Source organism: Oncorhynchus nerka, linkage group LG3, assembly GCF_034236695.1.
Source record: "Oncorhynchus nerka isolate Pitt River linkage group LG3, Oner_Uvic_2.0, whole genome shotgun sequence".
In the NCBI taxonomy this organism is placed as follows: Eukaryota; Metazoa; Chordata; class Actinopteri; order Salmoniformes; family Salmonidae; genus Oncorhynchus; species Oncorhynchus nerka.
This window is the reverse complement of record NC_088398.1, coordinates 11,310,338-11,330,497: the sequence shown is the minus strand read 5'-3', so window position 1 is coordinate 11,330,497 and position 20,160 is coordinate 11,310,338. Positions and strand designations below refer to the sequence as shown.

Genomic DNA, 20,160 nt, shown 5'->3' with positions numbered 1-20,160 from the left:
TTGCATTATGGGATAGTAAAGTCCTCCACATTGCGTCACATTTCCTAAAACGTTTTGGTGATCTTGGTGCGTTCAAGACAACTGGGAACTCTGAAATAGCGGCAATCATCTTCAAGTTGGAAAGTCGGAGTTCAAGCAAGGGACCCGAGTTCCCGGCTTGGAATTCCGAGTTGGATGACGATTCAAAACGATTTTTCTCAGGCGGAGCTGGTTCCCAGTTGTCTTGAACTTACTGAAGTCGGATACCTCCAGTTGGTTTGAACGCGGCGTAAATGCTGCGAAGGAGTCATTGGAAAGGTCGTGCCAGACAGAAATGTAGCTTGTCCACATGACAAAAACGTGGGTCACTAAAACGTTTTAAAATATGATATGGTTACTTCAAGTATGTGCCTTTTGGATTCCGGGGTTAGATTTTACTGTAGCATGATAACGTGCGCGTTCTGTTGAATAACATCTGAAGAATTAAGTAGTAGATGTTAACTTCTAGCTAAATTCACAGAATAACTAGCTAATAACTAGCTAAACATGAGTCCTGTTGCTTCAAATCAAGAGACAGCTGCAACAGGACTTCCTGCTTCTTCGGGATCCCCTAGAAGTAGCACACCTTTCTCCATAACTGGACATATCCAGCAAGTCTACAGCCATGTCAAAATAGAGAATTTGGTTGCAGGACTCAGTGGAGGAGTCGTGTCAACACTGGTGCTGCACCCTCTTGACCTAGTCAAAATCAGATTTGCAGGTAACATATTGGTCAATGTGTGGTTCTAAAACTCTTAGTTACAAGGTGTTTATTTGTCCGGACTGAAAACGATTTGCAGCAGCTAGCTAACTTCTACATTTGACAGGTGTACGATTGGGAACCTGCAAATGATGCAATCAGCACATGGTAATAACATAGGAGTAGTTAGCTACCTGGCTATAACTTGAATGGACAGTTGATGTTATGTTGACTCTGACAGTGTATGTTTTCCCCTGCCTTGTCTTTTTCCTGCAGTGAGTGATGGACTGGACTTGAGACCTAAATATAATGGCATTATCCATTGTTTGAGAAATGTGTGGCAGCAGGAGGGGGTCCGAGGACTCTACCAAGGAGTCACCCCAAACATCTGGGGTGCTGGGGCATCATGGGGACTCTACTTCTTCTTGTATGTATAACCAGAAGAAGTCAAACTGGTCTACTTTCTCTGGGATAATAACTTTACAATATTACGCTAGATGACATGACAGCATGCAAGCATCAGCTGACATGTATTTTTTATTTCAGTAGTCAATCCCAGGTTGATGTTTTTTTACTTCAAGGCGACAATATTGTAGAATAATAGTGAAGACATCAAAACTATGAAATAACACCCATGAAATCATGTAGTAACCAAAAAAGTGTTAAATCAAAATATATTTTATATTTGAGATTCTTCAAAGTAGCCACCCTTTGCCTTGACAGCTTTGCACACTCTTGTCATTCTCTCAACCACCTTCATGAGGTAGTCACCTGGAATGAATTTCAATTAACAAGTGTGCATTGTTAAAAGTTAAGTTGTGGAATTCCTTCTTAATGCGTGTAAGCCAATCAGTTGTGTTGTGACAAGTTAGGGGTGGTATACAGAAGATGGCCCTATTTGGTAAAAGACCAAGTGCATATTATAGCAAGAGCAGCTCAAATAAGCAAAGAGAAAGAACAGTCCATCATTACTTTAAGTCATGAAGGTCAGTGAATCCTGATAATGTCAAGAACTTTGAAAGTTTCTTCAAGTGCAGTTGCAAAAACCATCAAGTGCTATGATGAAACCCAGAATTACCTCTACTGCAGAGGATAAGTTAATTAGCGTTAACTGCACCTCAGATTGCAACCCAAATAATATGTGCTTCACAGAGTTCAAGTAACAGGCACATCTCAACATCCACTATTCAGAGGAGACTGCGTGAATCAGGCCTTCATGGTAGAATTGCTGCAAAGAAACGACTGCTAAAGGACATCAATAAGAAGAGACTTGCTTGGGCCAAGAAACACAAGCAATGGACATGAGACCGGTGGAAATCTGTCCTTTGGTCTGGAGTCCAAATTGGAGATTTTTGGTTCCAACCGCCGTATCTTTGTGAGATGCAGAGTAGGTGAACGGATGATCTCCGCATGTGGTTTCCACCGTGATTCATGTAGGGAGAGGTGTTATGGTGTGGGGGTGCTTTGCTGGTGACACTGTGATTTGTTTAGAATTCAAGGCACACTTAACCAGCATGGCTACCACCCATCTGGTTTGCACTTAGTGGGACTATTATTTGTTTTTCAACAGGACAATGACCCAACACACCTCCAGGCTGTTTAAGGGCTATTTGACTGAGAAGAAGAGTGATGGAGTGCTGCATCAGATGACCTGGCCTTCACAATCACCCGACCTCAACCAAGTTGAGATTGTTTGGGATGAGTTGGACTGCAGAGTTATGGAAAAGCAGCCAACAAGTGCTCAGCATATGTTGGAACTCCTTCAAGACTGTTGGAAAAGCATTCCTCATGAAGTTGGTTGAGAGAATCCCAAAAGTGTGCAAAGCTGTCATCAAGGCCAAGGGTGGCTAATTTGAAGAATCTCAAAGCTAAAATATATTTTGAATTGTTCAACACTGTTTTTGGTTACTACAGTACATGATTCCATATGTGTTATTTCATAGTTTTGATATATTCACTATTATTATACAATTTAGAAAATTAGTAGGTGTGTCCAAACTTTTGACTGGTACTGTATATATTTTTAATAATACCATATTTGAGTACTAACAGTCAAATAATAGCTAGACAGTCAGGGAGAATCTATTTTATTTTTTAAAAACATCGCATTCAGGGCACATGCCTATTGATTCTGTTATAAGTGAGTAGGTGTGCCCAAACGTTTGTACTGTGTATATATAGCATGCTTTCTTCTATTTTGGTTGTTTAAGTTGACACTGAAACAGTTTTTCTGTCCTGAAAATGCCTGCCTAAGAATTTCCTATACAGCAAAATCCCTGTAATTAGCTCCAATGACTGTAATTTCCTCCATATTAAAGTGGTAGTTCGAGACTTCCCCAGAGTCGGTTGAACAGGAACTAACGGTGTAGACTAACGGTTCGTGTAGACTTCAAGTCATTACGCTAACTAGTTGGCATTGGCTTATGAAACTACCTCTAACTTCCTTCATACTGGACACAGAGACATAAAAATTGTATCCACGATGGTATTCTGTTGCAATTAGCGATATTCATAATATAATTATTTTTCACATGAACACCCCCCCCCCAAAAAATGGAAGATATCCTGTAGCCCAGTTTGAAACTCCATGATCTATCCAATCAAATATGAACTCATAACTTAACATGACTGTTGACAATAGCACTTTTAAATAGCAATGGTAGCTTAGGGATTTGTCTATTGAAGTGTCCAATTCATTTTCTGTACTGTCTGTGTTAACTTCCCCCACAGTTACAATGCCATCAAGGCGTACACTAAGGAAGGCCGTCATTCTGAACTGAGTGCCACAGAACACCTGCTGTCAGCCGCCCAAGCAGGTTAGTACTGCCTTTGTCTAGACCCCAGGGACACACACACTGATGGTGGCGTGAGGTCAATACAATGTCTATAACCACAACTTCGAAGGTCAACACTGTTTGATTTATCCGCATAGGTCCAGTGTGGGTCGGTCCATGCTTTCATTCCAATCAAACAGTTACCGTTACACAGCTAAATAAACATATCATAGTCTGCTCCTCTAGACCAGACTTTGATTAGTTGAATCAAACTGACTGGTTGGAACAAAATATTTGACTCTGACTAAGGAAAAAGTACATATGTATACAGTTACTGGTAAATTTGCTGACATTTTATTATTTTTCTGGCTATATACAGTCATGTGATTTACCCTAATCATGTTAGAGAGTTCAGTGGAATAAACTAATCCACTGCACTCACTGCCAGACAATGGTAAAGGGAAGAAAGACACTACTGCTCTGTGTCGTGTTCTACCAACCTCAAGTGACTTTAATTCAACTTAATGAAATAGGGATGTCTTCACCAGCTCCATGCGTCACAGGCTCCATGTAGTGTAGCGTAGAGCTTGTAGTTTGGTTTAATTCATGTGTGTGTGTGTGTGTGTGATAGCTCAGAAACTCACCTCTGTTTCCTCCGTCTCCAGGTGTATTGACTCTCACCCTAACCAACCCTATCTGGGTGACTAAGACTCGCCTGGTGCTGCAGTATAACGCTGATCCCACCAGGAAACAGTACAAAGGGATGATGGATGCACTGGTGAAGATCTACCGGCATGAGGGGATACCTGGACTGTACAGGGTGAGGCTCACTATAACCCAGGTTTTGTCATCTGTATGTATGATGGCTGTATCCTGAATAGAGCTTATTTGGACTCTTGTCTGCTTAGAAGTCAAGTTCAGGTCCAGTGAATGTGCAGGACATGTGAATGGTGTCATATGTAAACATGTTTTCTCCTTATGACCCCTCACAGCCTAAAATTAGGCAATGTACCATGAAACTTCAATTAAATTCTGAGTCTCAAATAGCTGTCCTTTTTAATAGCTGGGCATCGGCAGACATTTCAGCAAGTAAACGCCTGTTTCAAATAAACACTGCGTCTAAATGAATTGTTTACGAGGTTACCATAGACAAAGCTCTGATATTCCCACGATCAACATTTTTTATTTAATTCTGTCATTGTTGGCGCCACCAAAAAGAAAACACGAGATCAAATGGAGCTCTCCATGGAGCTGATGGGCGAAATTGGGGTGTATGATTTGGCAGTCTTGTCTTTGCAAGTCTGATCTACAATGGATTTGTTATTATAATGTTTATACTGGTCATACTGGTCACAATAATCAGTGTGGTAGTCTTTTCAACTTTTCATTGTGCAAAGGTTGTGTGCATTAACGAAATAGCCGCCTGGCTCAAGTAGAAACCTGTCTCTAATAAGCACAGATTGTGTTCAGTGATTAAAGAAAATAAACACCCCTGCTATTAAATATGCACTATGCAGAAATTGCTCCACCATTTCCTGGTTGCTCAAATATCGAATAGTTGGCCTCATTTCATTTTACAAGCAAGTATAGTGTAGTGTAGAGAATCATTCTACCATCTAAACCGCTGTGAAATAGCTTTTCCATACCCAAACATATTGTTTTTTCAGATGTTTGAAGCTGGTGTACAAAACCGAAAGTAAAAGAGGCAAAAACAAAACTTAAGAACCAGAATCATAGAAATCGCCACATAGAACAGATCTACCACTTCTTAGACTTTCTTTCAATGAGTGACATACCTATAACTCACATTTCTATGTGAATTTGGTCGGTTTACCCAAAAGGTTACAAGGGTGCAGCCTTTATTGAAGTTTTACGTATGTACTGTAGTTGCATAAGATTTGAATGCATGTTTTATAGACTACAACTAGGGGGCAGTACCTCTATTTTTCATTTTAGCAATTTAGCACACTCTTATCCAGAGGGACATGCATTTAGTGCATTCATCTTAATTAAGATAGCTAAGTGAGACAACCACATTTCACAGTCATTTGTGGAAAAAGTACCCAATTATTATACTTCAGTAAAAGTAAAGATACATTAATAGGAAACGACTCAAGCAAAAGTGAAAATCACCCATTAAAATACTACTTGAGTAAAATTCTAAGTTTCTGGTTTAAAATATACTTAAGTATCAAAGTAAATGTAATTGCTAAAATATACTTAAGTATCAAAAGTAAAAGTATAAATTATTTCAAATTCCTTATATTAAGCAAACCAGGCGGCACCAAACCAGTACAGATACCCCAAAAAACTACTTAAGTTGTACTTTACACAGCTGTTCACAGTCATGGTAATAAGTACATTTCTTTCCTCAATAAAGTAGTTATCAGCAAAGTCAGTGTTAGTAGGAGTAGATCATGCACATGGCAGGGCTGATCAATGACAGTCCTCTAGGGCTAAAACACTTCGGATTGTCATCTTCTCCTAACAAGGGACTAATTCAGATCTGGGACACCAGGAAGTGTTTCGGACCTCCAGGACCGGAATTGGAACAGCCTGGGTAGTCAATAGGATAAATTGTCTTTCAAGATATTAGTGTTTTTATATCAGCTGTAAGTATTTTTCAATATTATAAATACCATGATCATATCAATTGGATTTGGAGGATAATATATAACATTTAATTTCAAAGTGTATTTGTCAGGTACAGATAATGACCCCAGTGTTTAATCCTCCAGGGGTATGTTCCTGGTTTATTTGGCACGTCACACGGGGCATTGCAGTTCATGGCCTATGAGGAGTTGAAGAGAGACTACAACAAATACAAGAAAATGCCTTCAGAAGCTAAACTGGTGAGTGCAGACTGCAGAGTGAGGAAACATTAAGACTTCTATAACCACACCTAGTTTTAATGACTCAACCATATGGGGAATAAACCTTTAAAGTACTTATAAAGAAAACCCACATCTAAGTGTTGCAGGATTTCTGGAAGAATTACCGTAATGCTTATGAAAGAAGTGACTCTCAGGCATCATTCCTCCAACCTCTCTCTCTCTCTCTCCATCTGACCAGAATCCATTGGAATACATCACAATGGCAGCTCTATCCAAAATATTTGCTGTGGCTACCACATACCCTTACCAGGTGGTGCGGGCTCGCCTGCAGGACCAGCATAATAAGTACAATGGAGTCCTGGATGTGGTCAGGAGGACATGGAGGTAGGCCAAAACCACACTGTTGGTTTACTGTACATACAGGGAAAACAGCTAGTTTTAGGTTAACTAGCCAAAACTTGGTATAATTGAATGTTAACTGAGCATATAACCATGTTCATGGGATTTGGTAACATAACAGTGTGAAGCAACGAAGATCTGCAGCTTCAAACTCTTAACTCTACAGAGAGCCACAAGAAATCTTGCCCATACCAATGCTGCCATTTCAATCTGTTTTTTTTCCTCCCACATAGTGACTACTGTGTTTCTTTTGGCCCCTACTCCACAGGAATGAGGGAGCTGTAGGGTTCTATAAAGGCATGGTGCCCAACCTGATCCGTGTCACCCCAGCCTGCTGTATCACCTTCGTGGTCTATGAGAACGTGTCTCGCTTCCTGATGGGCCAGAAGTGAGGAGGACTAAGGAGAGAGCCATGGAAGGACCACAAATAGGAAGGGACTCAGACAGTGTATGTGGTGCTAGATAAGATAAGCCATGAACTGAAGTCTCCAGAACTGTCACAGCAGGTAACTGGACAACTGAAGTCTCCAGAACTGTCACAGCAGGTAACTGGACAACTGAAGTCTCCAGAACTGTCACAGCAGGTAACTGGACAACTGAAGTCTCCAGAACTGTCAAAGCAGGTAACTGGACAACTGAAGTCTCCAGAACTGTCACAGCAGGTAACTGGACAACTGAAGTCTCCAGAACTGTCACAGCAGGTAACTGGACAACAGGAGCAGACATATCACCTAGATACACCTCTGGCAGCCGAGTCAAAACAACCATAAAGGAACTCCTAAAGCATGTGGTGGAATTAGATCTTATTACCACTATGAAAAACCAGGATTCGCGTCTATCGTATACATTTGAGGTTTGGCATTCTCAGAGACATGATGTTGACAATGCTGGTAATTAAAGACGGGTCTCTGTCTCTTGGATGCATCACAGAAGAACAGACCTCACTGGAGGTACTAATGTACCCGCAATTTGTTTTAATTTAACTTATTGGCATCATACTGTAGTGCATGTAAACCTTCATGTTGATTATGTCATAGGAAATGATCACAGAGACTGATTGCACTGTTCAACATCTTTGAAATATTGTTAATTTCAGAAGTCTTCAGCTGAAATATCAGGTTTGAATTGGCATTAGTCCATTTCTTTCAGGTAAAATATTCTATTCAAGTTTCAACCTTTATGTTGCTTTTGTATTTGTTAGCTTTTTTGTTGTTTCAGATTCAATTTTACAGCTGTTCTGTGTTCACGTGTCATTTGGAAAAAGGGATCAGCACATGCATTTCTTTATGATTTTACCTGGTCATACAAATGTCACGCCCTGACCTTAGAGAGACTTTTTATTTCTCTATTTGGTTAGGTCAGGGTGTGATTTGGGTGGACATTCTAGTTTTTCTATTTCTTTGTTGGCTGGGTATGGTTCCTAATCAGGCAGCTGTCTATCGTTGTCTCTGATTGGAGATCATACTTAGGCTGCCTTTTTTCCACCTTTAGTTTGTGGGATCTTGATTTTTGTATAGTTGCTGTGTAGCCTGCAGAACTTTATGTTCATTTTGTATTTTGTTGTTTTTCGGTGTTCATTTTAATAAAAGTAATATGTTCGCCTACCACACTGCACCTTGGTCTCCTCATTCAAACGAGGAGCGTAACAACAAAGCCATTTTCAAAGAATGTTCTTCTCTGATAGGAAAACATTTGGTAGATTTTCTTTGCTTCAGATTAAATTTAACAGCTATGCTGTGTTCACTTGTCACTTGAAAAAACGATGTCTAAATGCATTTAAATGCACTAAATGCATTTCTTTATGAATTCACACATTTTCAAAAAAATATATTCTCTGATAGGAAAACATGTTATAGTATAATGAGTAACACAATGCTTGATTCATACAAAATATTACTTTATTGACAGTAATTCATTTAAAAATGTACGACTTCAACAGATTACATGCACAGCCAAAATCTTTCCTTATTAAACAGGAATGGGACTAATGAGGAATAAATCTAATTTCAGGTGGCCAATAAACTAGACCCTACCCATGTGCTGTAGTACAAAACATTCAAGTGAACATCAGTGATACTGTAGTAGGATTTAGCCACAACTGAAGTTGTCTGATTGGCCATTGTCAAAGACTAGGAACCCATCCAGAAACTAAACTGATATGTAGTCAAAGGCTTCAGAAGTATTGTTAGGGGTTCTTTCTCTATGGGGCCTGGTCCCATCACTTAATAAAGAAGGCCTCATTTGGGCAGCTCCTCTATGAAGACCCTGGATACAGAGTTCCACCCTGTAGATGCGTCTCCTCTAGGGTAGTCAGCACAGGTCCCCACCCAGATAGCCACGTCCACCAGGCCTGCCCGGATCCCCTCACACAACCCTTCAACTGGGACAAAACAAGAGGAATACACAGGTCATAGATCCCCTCACACAACCCTTCAACTGGGACAAGACAAGAGGAATACACAGGTTATAGATCCCCTCACACAACCCTTCAACTGGGACAAGACAAGAGGAATACACAGGTTATAGATCCCCTCACACAACCCTTCAACTGGGACAAGACACGAGGAATACACAGGTCATAGATCCCCTCACACAACCCTTCAACTGGGACAAGACAAGAGGAATACACAGGTTATAGATCCCCTCACACAACCCTTCAACTGGGACAAGACAAGAGGAATACACAGGTTATAGATCCCCTCACACAACCCTTCAACTGGGACAAGACAAGAGGAATACACAGGTTATAGATCCCCTCACACAACCCTTCAACTGGGACAAGACAAGAGGAATACACAGGTTATAGATCCCCTCACACAACCCTTCAACTGGGACAAGACAAGAGGAATACACAGGTTATAGATCCCCTCACACAACCCTTCAACTGGGACAAGACAAGAGGAATACACAGGTCATAGATCCCCTCACACAACCCTTAGACTGGGACAAGACGAGAAGTTACTCTAAATTCGGGTAAAGTGTCACTGAGAGAAAAACTAAGGTAATTGGGGTTTATTTTCAAGACAACTTCCTGAGTTACATTGAACACTCACACTGCCGTATGTGTGCCAAGACGAGGGCTGTTAATTGCTTTGTTTTGGTCTTGCTACACTGGTGAACTTGGCAGCTAAAGAAGGAAAACTATGGAGTAGGCATGCATATGCCAAATGTCTTGCTTCACAGTAGAATTTAAACAGTAATAGTAGAGATATTATTCATATTTTAAGGCTACAATAGATTTCACATTTGAGATATATAAGCAAAATACCACCACAAACAAATAGCTACCACTAGCTACAATAGCTCAGTTTACTGGATGAGCTGTGCATGTTGGTGGTATAATCTCTAACCAGATGAGGTTCTGTGTATAGTGAGTGTAAGGTTGATTACCAGATGAGGTTCTATATATAGTGAATGTAAGGTTGATTACCAGATGAGGTTCTATACATAGTGAGTGTAAGGTTGATTACCAGATGAGGTTCTGTATATAGTGAGTGTAAGGTTGATTACCAGATGAGGTTCTGTATATAGTGAGTGTAAGGTTGATTACCAGATGAGGTTCTATATATAGTGAGTGTAAGGTTGATTACCAGATGAGGTTCTGTATATAGTGAGTGTAAGGTTGATTACCAGATGAGGTTCTATGTATAGTGAGTGTAAGATTGATTACCAGATGAGGTTCTGTATATAGTGAGTGTAAGGTTGATTACCAGATGAGGTTCTGTATATAGTGAGTGTAAGGTTGATTACAAGATGAGGTTCTGTATATAGTGAGTGTAAGGTTGATTACCAGATGAGGTTCTGTATATAGTGAGTGTAAGCTTGATTACCAGATGAGGTTCTATGTATAGTGAGTGTAAGGTTGATTACCAGATGAGGTTCTATGTATAGTGAGTGTAAGGTTGATTACCAGATGAGGTTCTATGTATAGTGAGTGTAAGGTTGATTACCAGATGAGGTTCTGTGTATAGTGAGTGTACGGTTGATTACCAGATGAGGTTCTGTGTATAGTGAGTGTAAGGTTGATTACCAGATGAGGTTCTGTATATAGTGAGTGTAAGGTTGATTACCAGATGAGGTTCTGTATATAGTGAGTGTAAGGTTGATTACCAGATGAGGTTCTATGTATAGTGAGTGTAAGATTGATTACCAGATGAGGTTCTGTATATAGTGAGTGTAAGGTTGATTACCAGATGAGGTTCTGTATATAGTGAGTGTAAGGTTGATTACCAGATGAGGTTCTGTGTATAGTGAGTGTAAGGTTGATTACCAGATGAGGTTCTGTATATAGTGAGTGTAAGGTTGATTACCAGATGAGGTTCTATGTATAGTGAGTGTAAGGTTGATTACCAGATGAGGTTGTATGTATAGTGAGTGTAAGGTTGATTACCAGATGAGGTTCTGTGTATAGTGAGTGTAAGGTTGATTACCAGATGAGGTTCTATATATAGTGAGTGTAAGGTTGATTACCAGATGACGTTCTGTATATAGTGAGTGTAAGGTTGATTACCAGATGAGGTTCTGTGTATAGTGAGTGTAAGGTTGATTACCAGATGAGGTTCTGTATATAGTGAGTGTAAGGTTGATTACCAGATGAGGTTCTGTGTATAGTGAGTGTAAGGTTGATTACCAGATGAGGTTCTGTGTATAGTGAGTGTAACGTTGATTACCAGATGAGGTTCTGTGTATAGTGAGTGTAAGGTTGATTACCAGATCAGGTTCTGTATATAGTGAGTGTAAGGTTGATTACCAGATGAGGTTCTGTGTATAGTGAGTGTAAGGTTGATTACCAGATGAGGTTCTGTATATAGTGAGTGTAAGGTTGATTACCAGATGAGGTTCTATGTATAGTGAGTGTAAGGTTGATTACCAGATGAGGTTCTGTGTATAGTGAGTGTGAGGTTGATTACCAGATGAGGTTCTGTGTATAGTGAGTGTAAGGTTGATTACCAGATGAGGTTCTGTGTATAGTGAGTGTAAGGTTGATTACCAGATGAGGTTCTGTGTATAGTGAGTGTAAGGTTGATTACCAGATTAGGTTCTGTATATAGTGAGTGTAAGGTTGATTACCAGATGAGGTTATGTGTATAGTGAGTGTAAGGTTGATTACCAGATTAGGTTCTGTATATAGTGAGTGTAAGGTTGATTACCAGATGAGGTTCTGTGTATAGTGAGTGTAAGGTTGATTACCAGATGAGGTTCTGTGTATAGTGAGTGTAAGGTTGATTACCAGATGATGTTCTGTGCATAGTGAGTGTAAGGTTGATTACCAGATGAGGTTCTGTATATAGTGAGTGTAAGGTTGATTACCAGATGAGGTTCTGTGTATAGTGAGTGTACGGTTGATTACCAGATGAGGTTCTGTGTATAGTGAGTGTAAGGTTGATTACCAGATGAGGTTCTGTATATAGTGAGTGTAAGGTTGATTACCAGATGAGGTTCTGTGTATAGTGAGTGTAAGGTTGATTACCAGATGAGGTTCTATGTATAGTGAGTGTAAGGTTGATTACCAGATGAGGTTCTATGTATAGTGAGTGTAAGGTTGATTACCAGATGAGGTTCTATGTATAGTGAGTGTAAGGTTGATTACCAGATGAGGTTCTGTGTATAGTTAGTGTAAGGTTGATTACCAGATGAGGTTTTGTATATAGTGAGTGTAAGGTTGATTACCAGATGAGGTTCTGTGTATGTTGATGGTGGAGTTGAGCTCAGGGCTGCCTTGGTCGAGGTAGATGATGAACTCGATGGGTAGAGGTCCTGTACACTCAGCTCCGTTGAAGGTGAAGTACCAACGCTGGCAGCAGGCTGTCTTACACTTCAGCCTCAGGGAGCCGCTGAAGAGCACACGCAGGGCACTGTCTGAACGCAGCTTGGTGAATGTACAGTCCTACAGGGGAGACACGAGAGGTGGAGACACTAGCATCCAATGATAGCATCTTCAATGTTTTATGTTTTGTATTCATGTCTCATTTCAATTCAGTGTGAATAATACAATGTTGTTACTAGCAATTACACTGTTAGTACACAGGCTTAAGAGCAAATGTTTTTCTCTAAACAAACACAATCAACCTTATTATGGATGATCAACATAGTAATAATGCTGATGTAACTATATTACTCTGTGCCCCAGATCCTGTCTAATGAGCATTGCCAGCCACTTACAGCTATTTTGCCCAGGTCGATCCCATAGTTGAGTGAGTTCCAGGCACACTGCTTGTAGTTGGGTTTCCATGGCTCCTCAAACACCTCACTCACACACTCTCCTTTCTCCCCCTTGATGCCATCGCGCCCCGGGATGCCAGGAGTCCCAGGGATGCCATTGGTGCCAGGGTTACCCTCCCTTCCAGGGGTGCCAGCCAGACCCCGGGGGCAGCTGTTGTACTGGAGAATGAGAGAGGGAGGGAGATAGGAAGAGATGGAGGGAAAGAGACACTGTTATAATGGGGAACAAGAGGGAGAGACAGACTGTTCTAATAACCACACTAATAACATACCACCTAGAGTTAAGAAGTGCCAGGTTGTCATCTTAGCATCATATGAACTACATCAAATGTATGTGCCCACATTCATGACAATGAACATCTAGACCTGTAATGGATAATGGTGGACACAGATGTCAGTTCAATTTCTAGTTTTGATTTACAGTTGATTTGGTTGTCAACTAACGTGAATTCAACCTGAAATCAACAGAAATGTGAACCTTGTCATGGATTTAGGTGAAAAGTTGGGTGAGAAAATGACAAACATTTCTGAAATTCTTTTACGTTGATGACTTTTTGCAAATCCAATCAATTTTCCACAATGATTCAACTTCATCACATTGATTTTTGGTTTGTGGAAACAACACTGATTCAACCAGTTTGTGTCCAGGGGGACTTGACTCCCAATCACAAAAGTGCAAAAGAAGATGTCAAATGTCTAGGCCTTTTGTGACCAAATGAAGTGAGTGACAGAGTGAATGAAGCAAGAATTCAGAGTGTAAATCTGTGTCCCTGTGTTTGTGGTCAGTCAGTGACTTCAAACAGACAGACTAGCATGATTCAATGTCCAGTTCTGTTTTGTTTAAACAGATGCTGCCTCTTACTCACAGTGACTCAAAGACATACAGACAGGCTGGCTGGCCAGAGTAACCATACCACACACAGAGAGAGAAACCATGCTTCTCTAACATGACTGTTTATCGCAAGACTCTCATACGTAGATATACTTGGTGAATCAGCAACTGAGTAGATGTAAATCAGGGGGAATCAGGAAGTATTTTTCTGTGCTTTTGTCTGATGTACTAGGCCTAGAGTTTAGTATTTAACATACAAACTTGTGATACTCTTAGTTAAGCACATTGTATCAGAATAAATATGTAGCATTGTTCTCAGATCAAGAACATTCACTTAAAGGATATAAAAGGACATAGGAAAAAGTTAGCCAGTGCTCAATGGAGTCATTAGTAACCATTGAGAACGGGCTAGGAAAATGTCAGCTTTTTATTAGTCATGCAGCTGTGCTGTGCTAGGTTGTGCTGTGCTGTGCTGTGCAAAGACTGAGTCTTCGATAACAAATAAGAAACCAAAGACAACGTCAGCTTATATTACAGTGAACTGGTTATTTCAAGAACTTGTTCTAACTTGAGCTGATATTGTTCATATTACTTTTAGACAATGAGCATTTCAGGAATGCCAAAATCAAATATAAAATGGGGTAGGCTATGGAATTACATGCCGTATTTAAATTCCAGCTGTCGAGACACAAATGGTATACTGAGCAATATACCAGGCCTGAAGAGCCCTTGGCCAGGTTTCCCAAAATCATCTTAAGACTAAGTTCAAAACCATCGTTATTAACGTTGAACTTGAAAACACTCTAAATCTAACGCCTGCCTCAGACCACTCATAGAACAGCTAAGCACGCCGTTAGATGTTTTTTTGCCCTCCCACTTCACTTTATACACAGAAGATCTCCGCTAAACATAAAATCACATCTGTCTCTGTGAACATGATATCTTCAGAACAAAGTTGACTAGAAATTCAAAGTTGCCAATGTCCTTGCAATTGATACAAACTAGCAACTTGTAAAAATATGTTTCAAATGAGAGATGGCCGAATTAAAATATAAAAACAGTAAGCTATAGGCCTATTTCAATCACATTGAAATACATTTCATGTTCAATAAATTTAGTTTTATTTTGCTGTCTTTAATTTGTCTCAACATATTTTATGATGTGTAGCCTAACTTGTGCACAATGATCTGCCAAATCAGTGATTTAGTGGAATTTTATCATTAGAATAATACCCCTCAATATTTCCAGCCATCTGTGATAATATCGTTCTGCCCCTGAACAAGGCAGTTAACCCACTGTTCCTTGGCCGTCATTGTAAATAAGAATGTGTTCTTAACTGACTTGTCCAGTTAAATAAAGGTAAAATAAAAAATAAATAAATACAAATATCTCTCTAGGTCTAGGAGCTGATCCGTTGTCAGTATTGTGAAATACTTAATGTTAATAATGTTAAAGAAAGATTTTGATTGAGAAAGCTGATCCAAGAGCAGCACTCACTTTCTTTCGATCCTAACAGTATCAACACATGCTCCAACGATACACAGCGACAATTCTCTCTGCATGGTGATTAGGAAAACGCCTGATATATCTTCGGCTTTTGTAGGAAAATACATTGTTAAAACACTCGCAAGCCTACATTCCATCGCTATTAGAAAACCGGACCCAGGTCCGTTTTTGCCATTAAGTGACTATGGTGGAGCCACCTGGGGGTCTGCTCTGACTGGGGGAGTGATGTGTCTGGGTCCCACAGCTTACCAAACAAAGTACCAGGGTCATGCTGTTGAAATGACAGATTGTGACTTTAAGATAAACCAAGTATTCTCCTATAAAAGCACTTGAGCACATGTATGGGATTTGTATGGTATGGTTCTCAATCAGAAGCAGCTGTCAATCGTTGTCCCTGATTGAGAACCATACTTAGGTAGCCTGGTTTCACTTTTGAGTTGTGGGTGATTATTTTCCGTGTCAGTGTTTGTGCCACACGGGACTGTTTCGTTTGTTTCGTTCTTTCACTTTGTTATTTTGTAGTGTTCAGTTGTACATATTAAAATGGACACTTACCACGCTGCAAATTGTCAGAAGAAGAGGACGAGCGTTACAACCATATGTAAATGCCTCTGTGACTATAAAATGTGGTTATTATCCTTTCTTAATATATGCCATTTAGCAGACATTTTTATCCATACATTACTTATGGGTGCTCCAACCCACAATCCTGGCATTGCAAGTGCCATGCTCTATCAACTGAGCCATACAGGACTGGATCCAATATCCTTATAAGACCACCGTTGAGGGAATGGATGTCTCAGACGTTTATGAGGGTTTGATTTGTTTCTGGAGAGAATTCAAAAACCATGAAAGGCACCTCTGTTCCGCTCAGCTACACAGCTGACTTTCCTATGAACTAATCCGAAACGTGCTGAACAAACTGCAGTAGCCCACTGTATAATATAAAGTGTTTATACTTTACACAGACAAACATACTTCTGCTGCGTAAAAGAGAAAGTGACTGTTATTGTAACTGTGGACTAACATTGAGAAATCCCCAACACACCATACATTAACTTTGGACTCAATTAGGTTTTACACAGATCCAAACTTTTCAAACGAGCTGGACAAAAAGAAGACCCAACAAACCAGGCTGAGAGCATGCTGCTAATGACATACATAATAAACAGTAACGTTACAGTGTGCAGACTTCAAACCAGGCTGAGAGCATGCTGCTAAAGACATACATAATACACAGTAACGTTACAGTGTGCAGACTTCAAACCAGGCTGAGAGCATGCTGCTAAAGACATACATAATACACAGTAATGTTACAGTGTGCAGACTTCACACCAGGCTGAGAGCATGCTGCTAAAGACATACATAATACACAGTAACGTTACAGTGTGCAGACTTCAAACCAGGCTGAGAGCATGCTGCTAAAGACATACATAATACACAGTAACGTTACAGTGTGCAGACTTCACACCAGGCTGAGAGCATGCTGCTAAAGACATACATAATACACAGTAACGTGAGAGCATGCTGCTAAAGACAGTGTGCAGACTTCAAACAAGGCTGAGAGCATGCTGCTAAAGACATACATAATACACAGTAACGTTACAGTGTGCAGACTTCAAACCAGGCTGAGAGCATGCTGCTAAAGACATACATAATACACAGTAACGTTTCACCAGGCTGAGAGCATGCAGACTTCACACCAGGCTGAGAGCATGCTGCTAAAGACATACATAATACACAGTAACGTTACAGTGTGCAGACTTCAAACCAGGCTGAGAGCATGCTGCTAAAGACATACATAATACACAGTAACGTTACAGTGTGCAGACTTCAAACCAGGCTGAGAGCATGCTGCTAAAGACATACATAATACACAGTAACGTTACAGTGTGCAGACTTCAAACCAGGCTGAGAGCATGCTGCTAAAGACATACATAATACACAGTAACGTTACAGTGTGCAGACTTCACACCAGGCTGAGAGCATGCTGCTAAAGACATACATAATACACAGTAACGTTACAGTGTGCAGACTTGAGAGCATGCTGCTAAAGACAAACCAGGCTGAGAGCATGCTGCTAAAGACATACATAATACACAGTAACGTTACAGTGTGCAGACTTCAAACCAGGCTGAGAGCATGCTGCTAAAGACATACATAATACACAGTAACGTTACAGTGTGCAGACTTCAAAGGCTGAGAGCATGGCTAAAGACATACATAATACACAGTAACGTTACAGTGTGCAGACTTCAAACCAGAGCATGCTGCTAAAGACATACATAATACACAGTAACGTTACAGTGTGCAGACTTCAAACCAGGCTGAGAGCATGCTGCTAAAGACATACATAATACACAGTAACGTTACAGTGTGCAGACTTCAAACCAGGCTGAGAGCATGCTTACAGTGTGCAGACTTCAAAGACATACATAATACACAGTAACGTTACAGTGTGCAGACTTCAAACCAGGCTGAGAGCATGCTGCTAAAGACATACATAATACACAGTAACGTTACAGTGTGCAGACTTCAAAGGCAGGCTGAGAGCATGCTGCTAAAGACATACATAATACACAGTAACGTTACAGTGTGCAGACTTCACACCAGGCTGAGAGCATGCTGCTAAAGACATAGACATAAGCATGCTGCTACACAGTAACGTTACAGTGTGCAGACTTCAAACCAGGCTGAGAGCATGCTGCTAAAGACATACATAATACACAGTAACGTTACAGTGTGCAGACTTCAAACCAGGCTGAGAGCATGCTGCTAAAGACATACATAATACACAGTAACGTTACAGTGTGCAGACTTCAAACCAGGCTGAGAGCATGCTGTAAAGACATACATAATACACAGTAACGGTACAGTGGCAAGAAAAAAACTATACGCTCTGGAAAGGATGAGATTATTACCATGTTGTTCAAATAAGAGGTTATTGAATTGGATTCAGCAGAGATTCTGGTGCAGTTTGGTTTGTTAATAACAAGATGATGTTCATCAAATCACATTACTCAGTTATTACCATGCAGTCCTTTACTGCTGGTCAGATGTATGCACTAGGACTACACCAAAGCAACCACCCACTATTTTACAGTAGGCTAAACCTCCTGGGCAAAAACTGGTTGAAACAACGTCCTTTCCACGTAATTCCAATGTGATGAGTTGAATCAACGTGGGAAACTAATTGGATTTGCAAAAAGTCATCAACATAATGATATTTCGTCTTTTTTTCACCCAACGTATAACCTAAATCCAATGACATGGTGACATGATTTGTTGAATTCACGTTAGTTGACAACTCAACCAAATGTAAATCCAAACTAGATGTTGAGCAGACGTATGTGCCCAGTGAACAAACAATGAACCAGCCAGACCCCTCATGACTTCTGTCTGGGTCTTTTTTATTCTTCTGCATGCTGGACCTTTGCCAGCTTCTTGTTTGAGTCAGTCATGCCCAATATGCCATATAATATTGAAAGAACATTTGCGAGTGGCCACTGGTCAACGTGGCACCAATCATCCATAGCCCATTCAAAATGATGGTAGTAGATATGGAACTGAAAATCACTGAAAATCAAATATCTTTGAAAAAAACGTTTGATATTTTAAAGGATGAAATAATGAAAGACATTTGCAACAATTAACGGCTTAAACATTGGTTAAATGAATCGGGATGAGATTCTGGGGTTTTCGGCACTTTGAGGGCTGTGCAGCTTTAACCCAAAATAGTTTATTTGAGATGTTTTTTTTACCTTTTCGTATTCAACATCCTTCCTGTCAAGTGCCTTTCTCAATTTCTCTGCTCCATTGAAAGGTAGAATCACGCAGGTGAGGAGCAGCAGACGAGTTAGAGCTGATACCATCTTTTATTTTCCCAAAAGATCGAGAGAGACCACGGCAAGGATTCCCAGCTGCTGTGCTGCGCCGTATTTCAAGTGAGTGGGGATGAGGGAAATTTAGAGCGCGCCTAAGCTCTGCCTGTAAATGTGTTCTCACATAGCATATGATTTATGAGTTTTTGCCGCTAAAGTTTGTCAAATGTCTGGACCTACTCAGAAGTTGTCATGGGCGGGAAATAACATTTTACTTAAAAATATTAATTATATTAATGTGAGCCTACTGCGTGTCAATTGGTCTGGAACGGGAACATGTGTTAACCACATGGTCAATTGTTCAAGACCCGTTTTAGTCTATTTGTTCCCCCTCAATTGCTTCACAACCAACGGCTCCAGCGAATTTTGAACTTTTAATGTTGAAAAGCGATATCTCAAGTATAAATAACATAAAGTGCACACACTAAAGGGAGATTATTATGTTGTTGCTGAGCAAAATAGTGTTTTTTTAGACACAACTGCAAACTTCAAGGAGTTGGTGTGATGGGAATCGTGATGTCATCGGCCTCCCACCTTGCTTGAGGAATAATAGAGGAGCAATAAAGAACAAAAAAGGAAATGTCTTCAGCGTTATAGATTGAATAGAACCCAACATATTGATTATGCTTCAGCTTGTTTACAGTTGTTGTGGGCTGCCCTGTGCCCCACCACTAATAACAGATTGGGAAAATGGAACTATGTAATTTCTCATCTATTGTAGATCCACATCATGGTATAGAATCAGTTATATGTGGGTATTCTAGTCTGTTATTTCATGAAATTGGGAAGAACTCAATGACATACTCCTTGTGTCCTCTTGCCTAACCTCATTGGGGACACTCTTTCGGGTGCCGTCTTTCGGATGGGACGTTAAAGATGGGTGCCCTGACTCTCTGTGGTCACTAAAGATCCCATGGCACCTATCGTACGAGTAGAGGTGTTAACCCCGGTGTCCTGGTTAAATTCCCAATCTGTCCCCAGTTTACAATTGGCT

At 40.3% G+C, this 20,160-nt stretch overlaps 2 protein-coding genes across 3 annotated transcripts; one reads left to right on the top strand and one right to left on the bottom strand.

Annotated features, from left to right (window-relative positions):
- Positions 1-56: 56 nt before the first annotated feature.
- Positions 57-8,332, top strand: LOC115102642 (solute carrier family 25 member 32-like). Its single transcript, XM_029622791.2, has 7 exons — positions 57-739; positions 995-1,145; positions 3,449-3,534; positions 4,158-4,312; positions 6,231-6,344; positions 6,565-6,710; positions 6,994-8,332. Exons 1-7 carry the CDS (start codon positions 526-528, stop codon positions 7,115-7,117), a joined length of 990 nt encoding a protein of 329 aa, XP_029478651.2. The 5' UTR covers positions 57-525; the 3' UTR covers positions 7,118-8,332.
- A 269-nt stretch (positions 8,333-8,601) lies between these two features.
- Positions 8,602-19,347, bottom strand: LOC115114479 (collagen triple helix repeat-containing protein 1-like). Of its 2 annotated transcripts, none has more exons than XM_029642743.2 (4): positions 19,047-19,337; positions 12,888-13,106; positions 12,396-12,612; positions 8,602-9,105 (listed from the first exon to the last, which is right to left on the bottom strand). In XM_029642743.2, the coding sequence occupies exons 1-4, from the start codon at positions 19,155-19,157 to the stop codon at positions 8,963-8,965; spliced, it is 690 nt and encodes a 229-aa protein (XP_029498603.1). In that variant the 5' UTR covers positions 19,158-19,337; the 3' UTR covers positions 8,602-8,962. The 2 variants fall into 2 exon arrangements, with proteins under 2 accessions (XP_029498603.1, XP_064864541.1); XM_065008469.1 differs by lacking the exon at positions 8,602-9,105 and adding an exon at positions 9,287-9,609 and having other exon boundaries at positions 19,047-19,347.
- Positions 19,348-20,160: the final 813 nt, after the last annotated feature.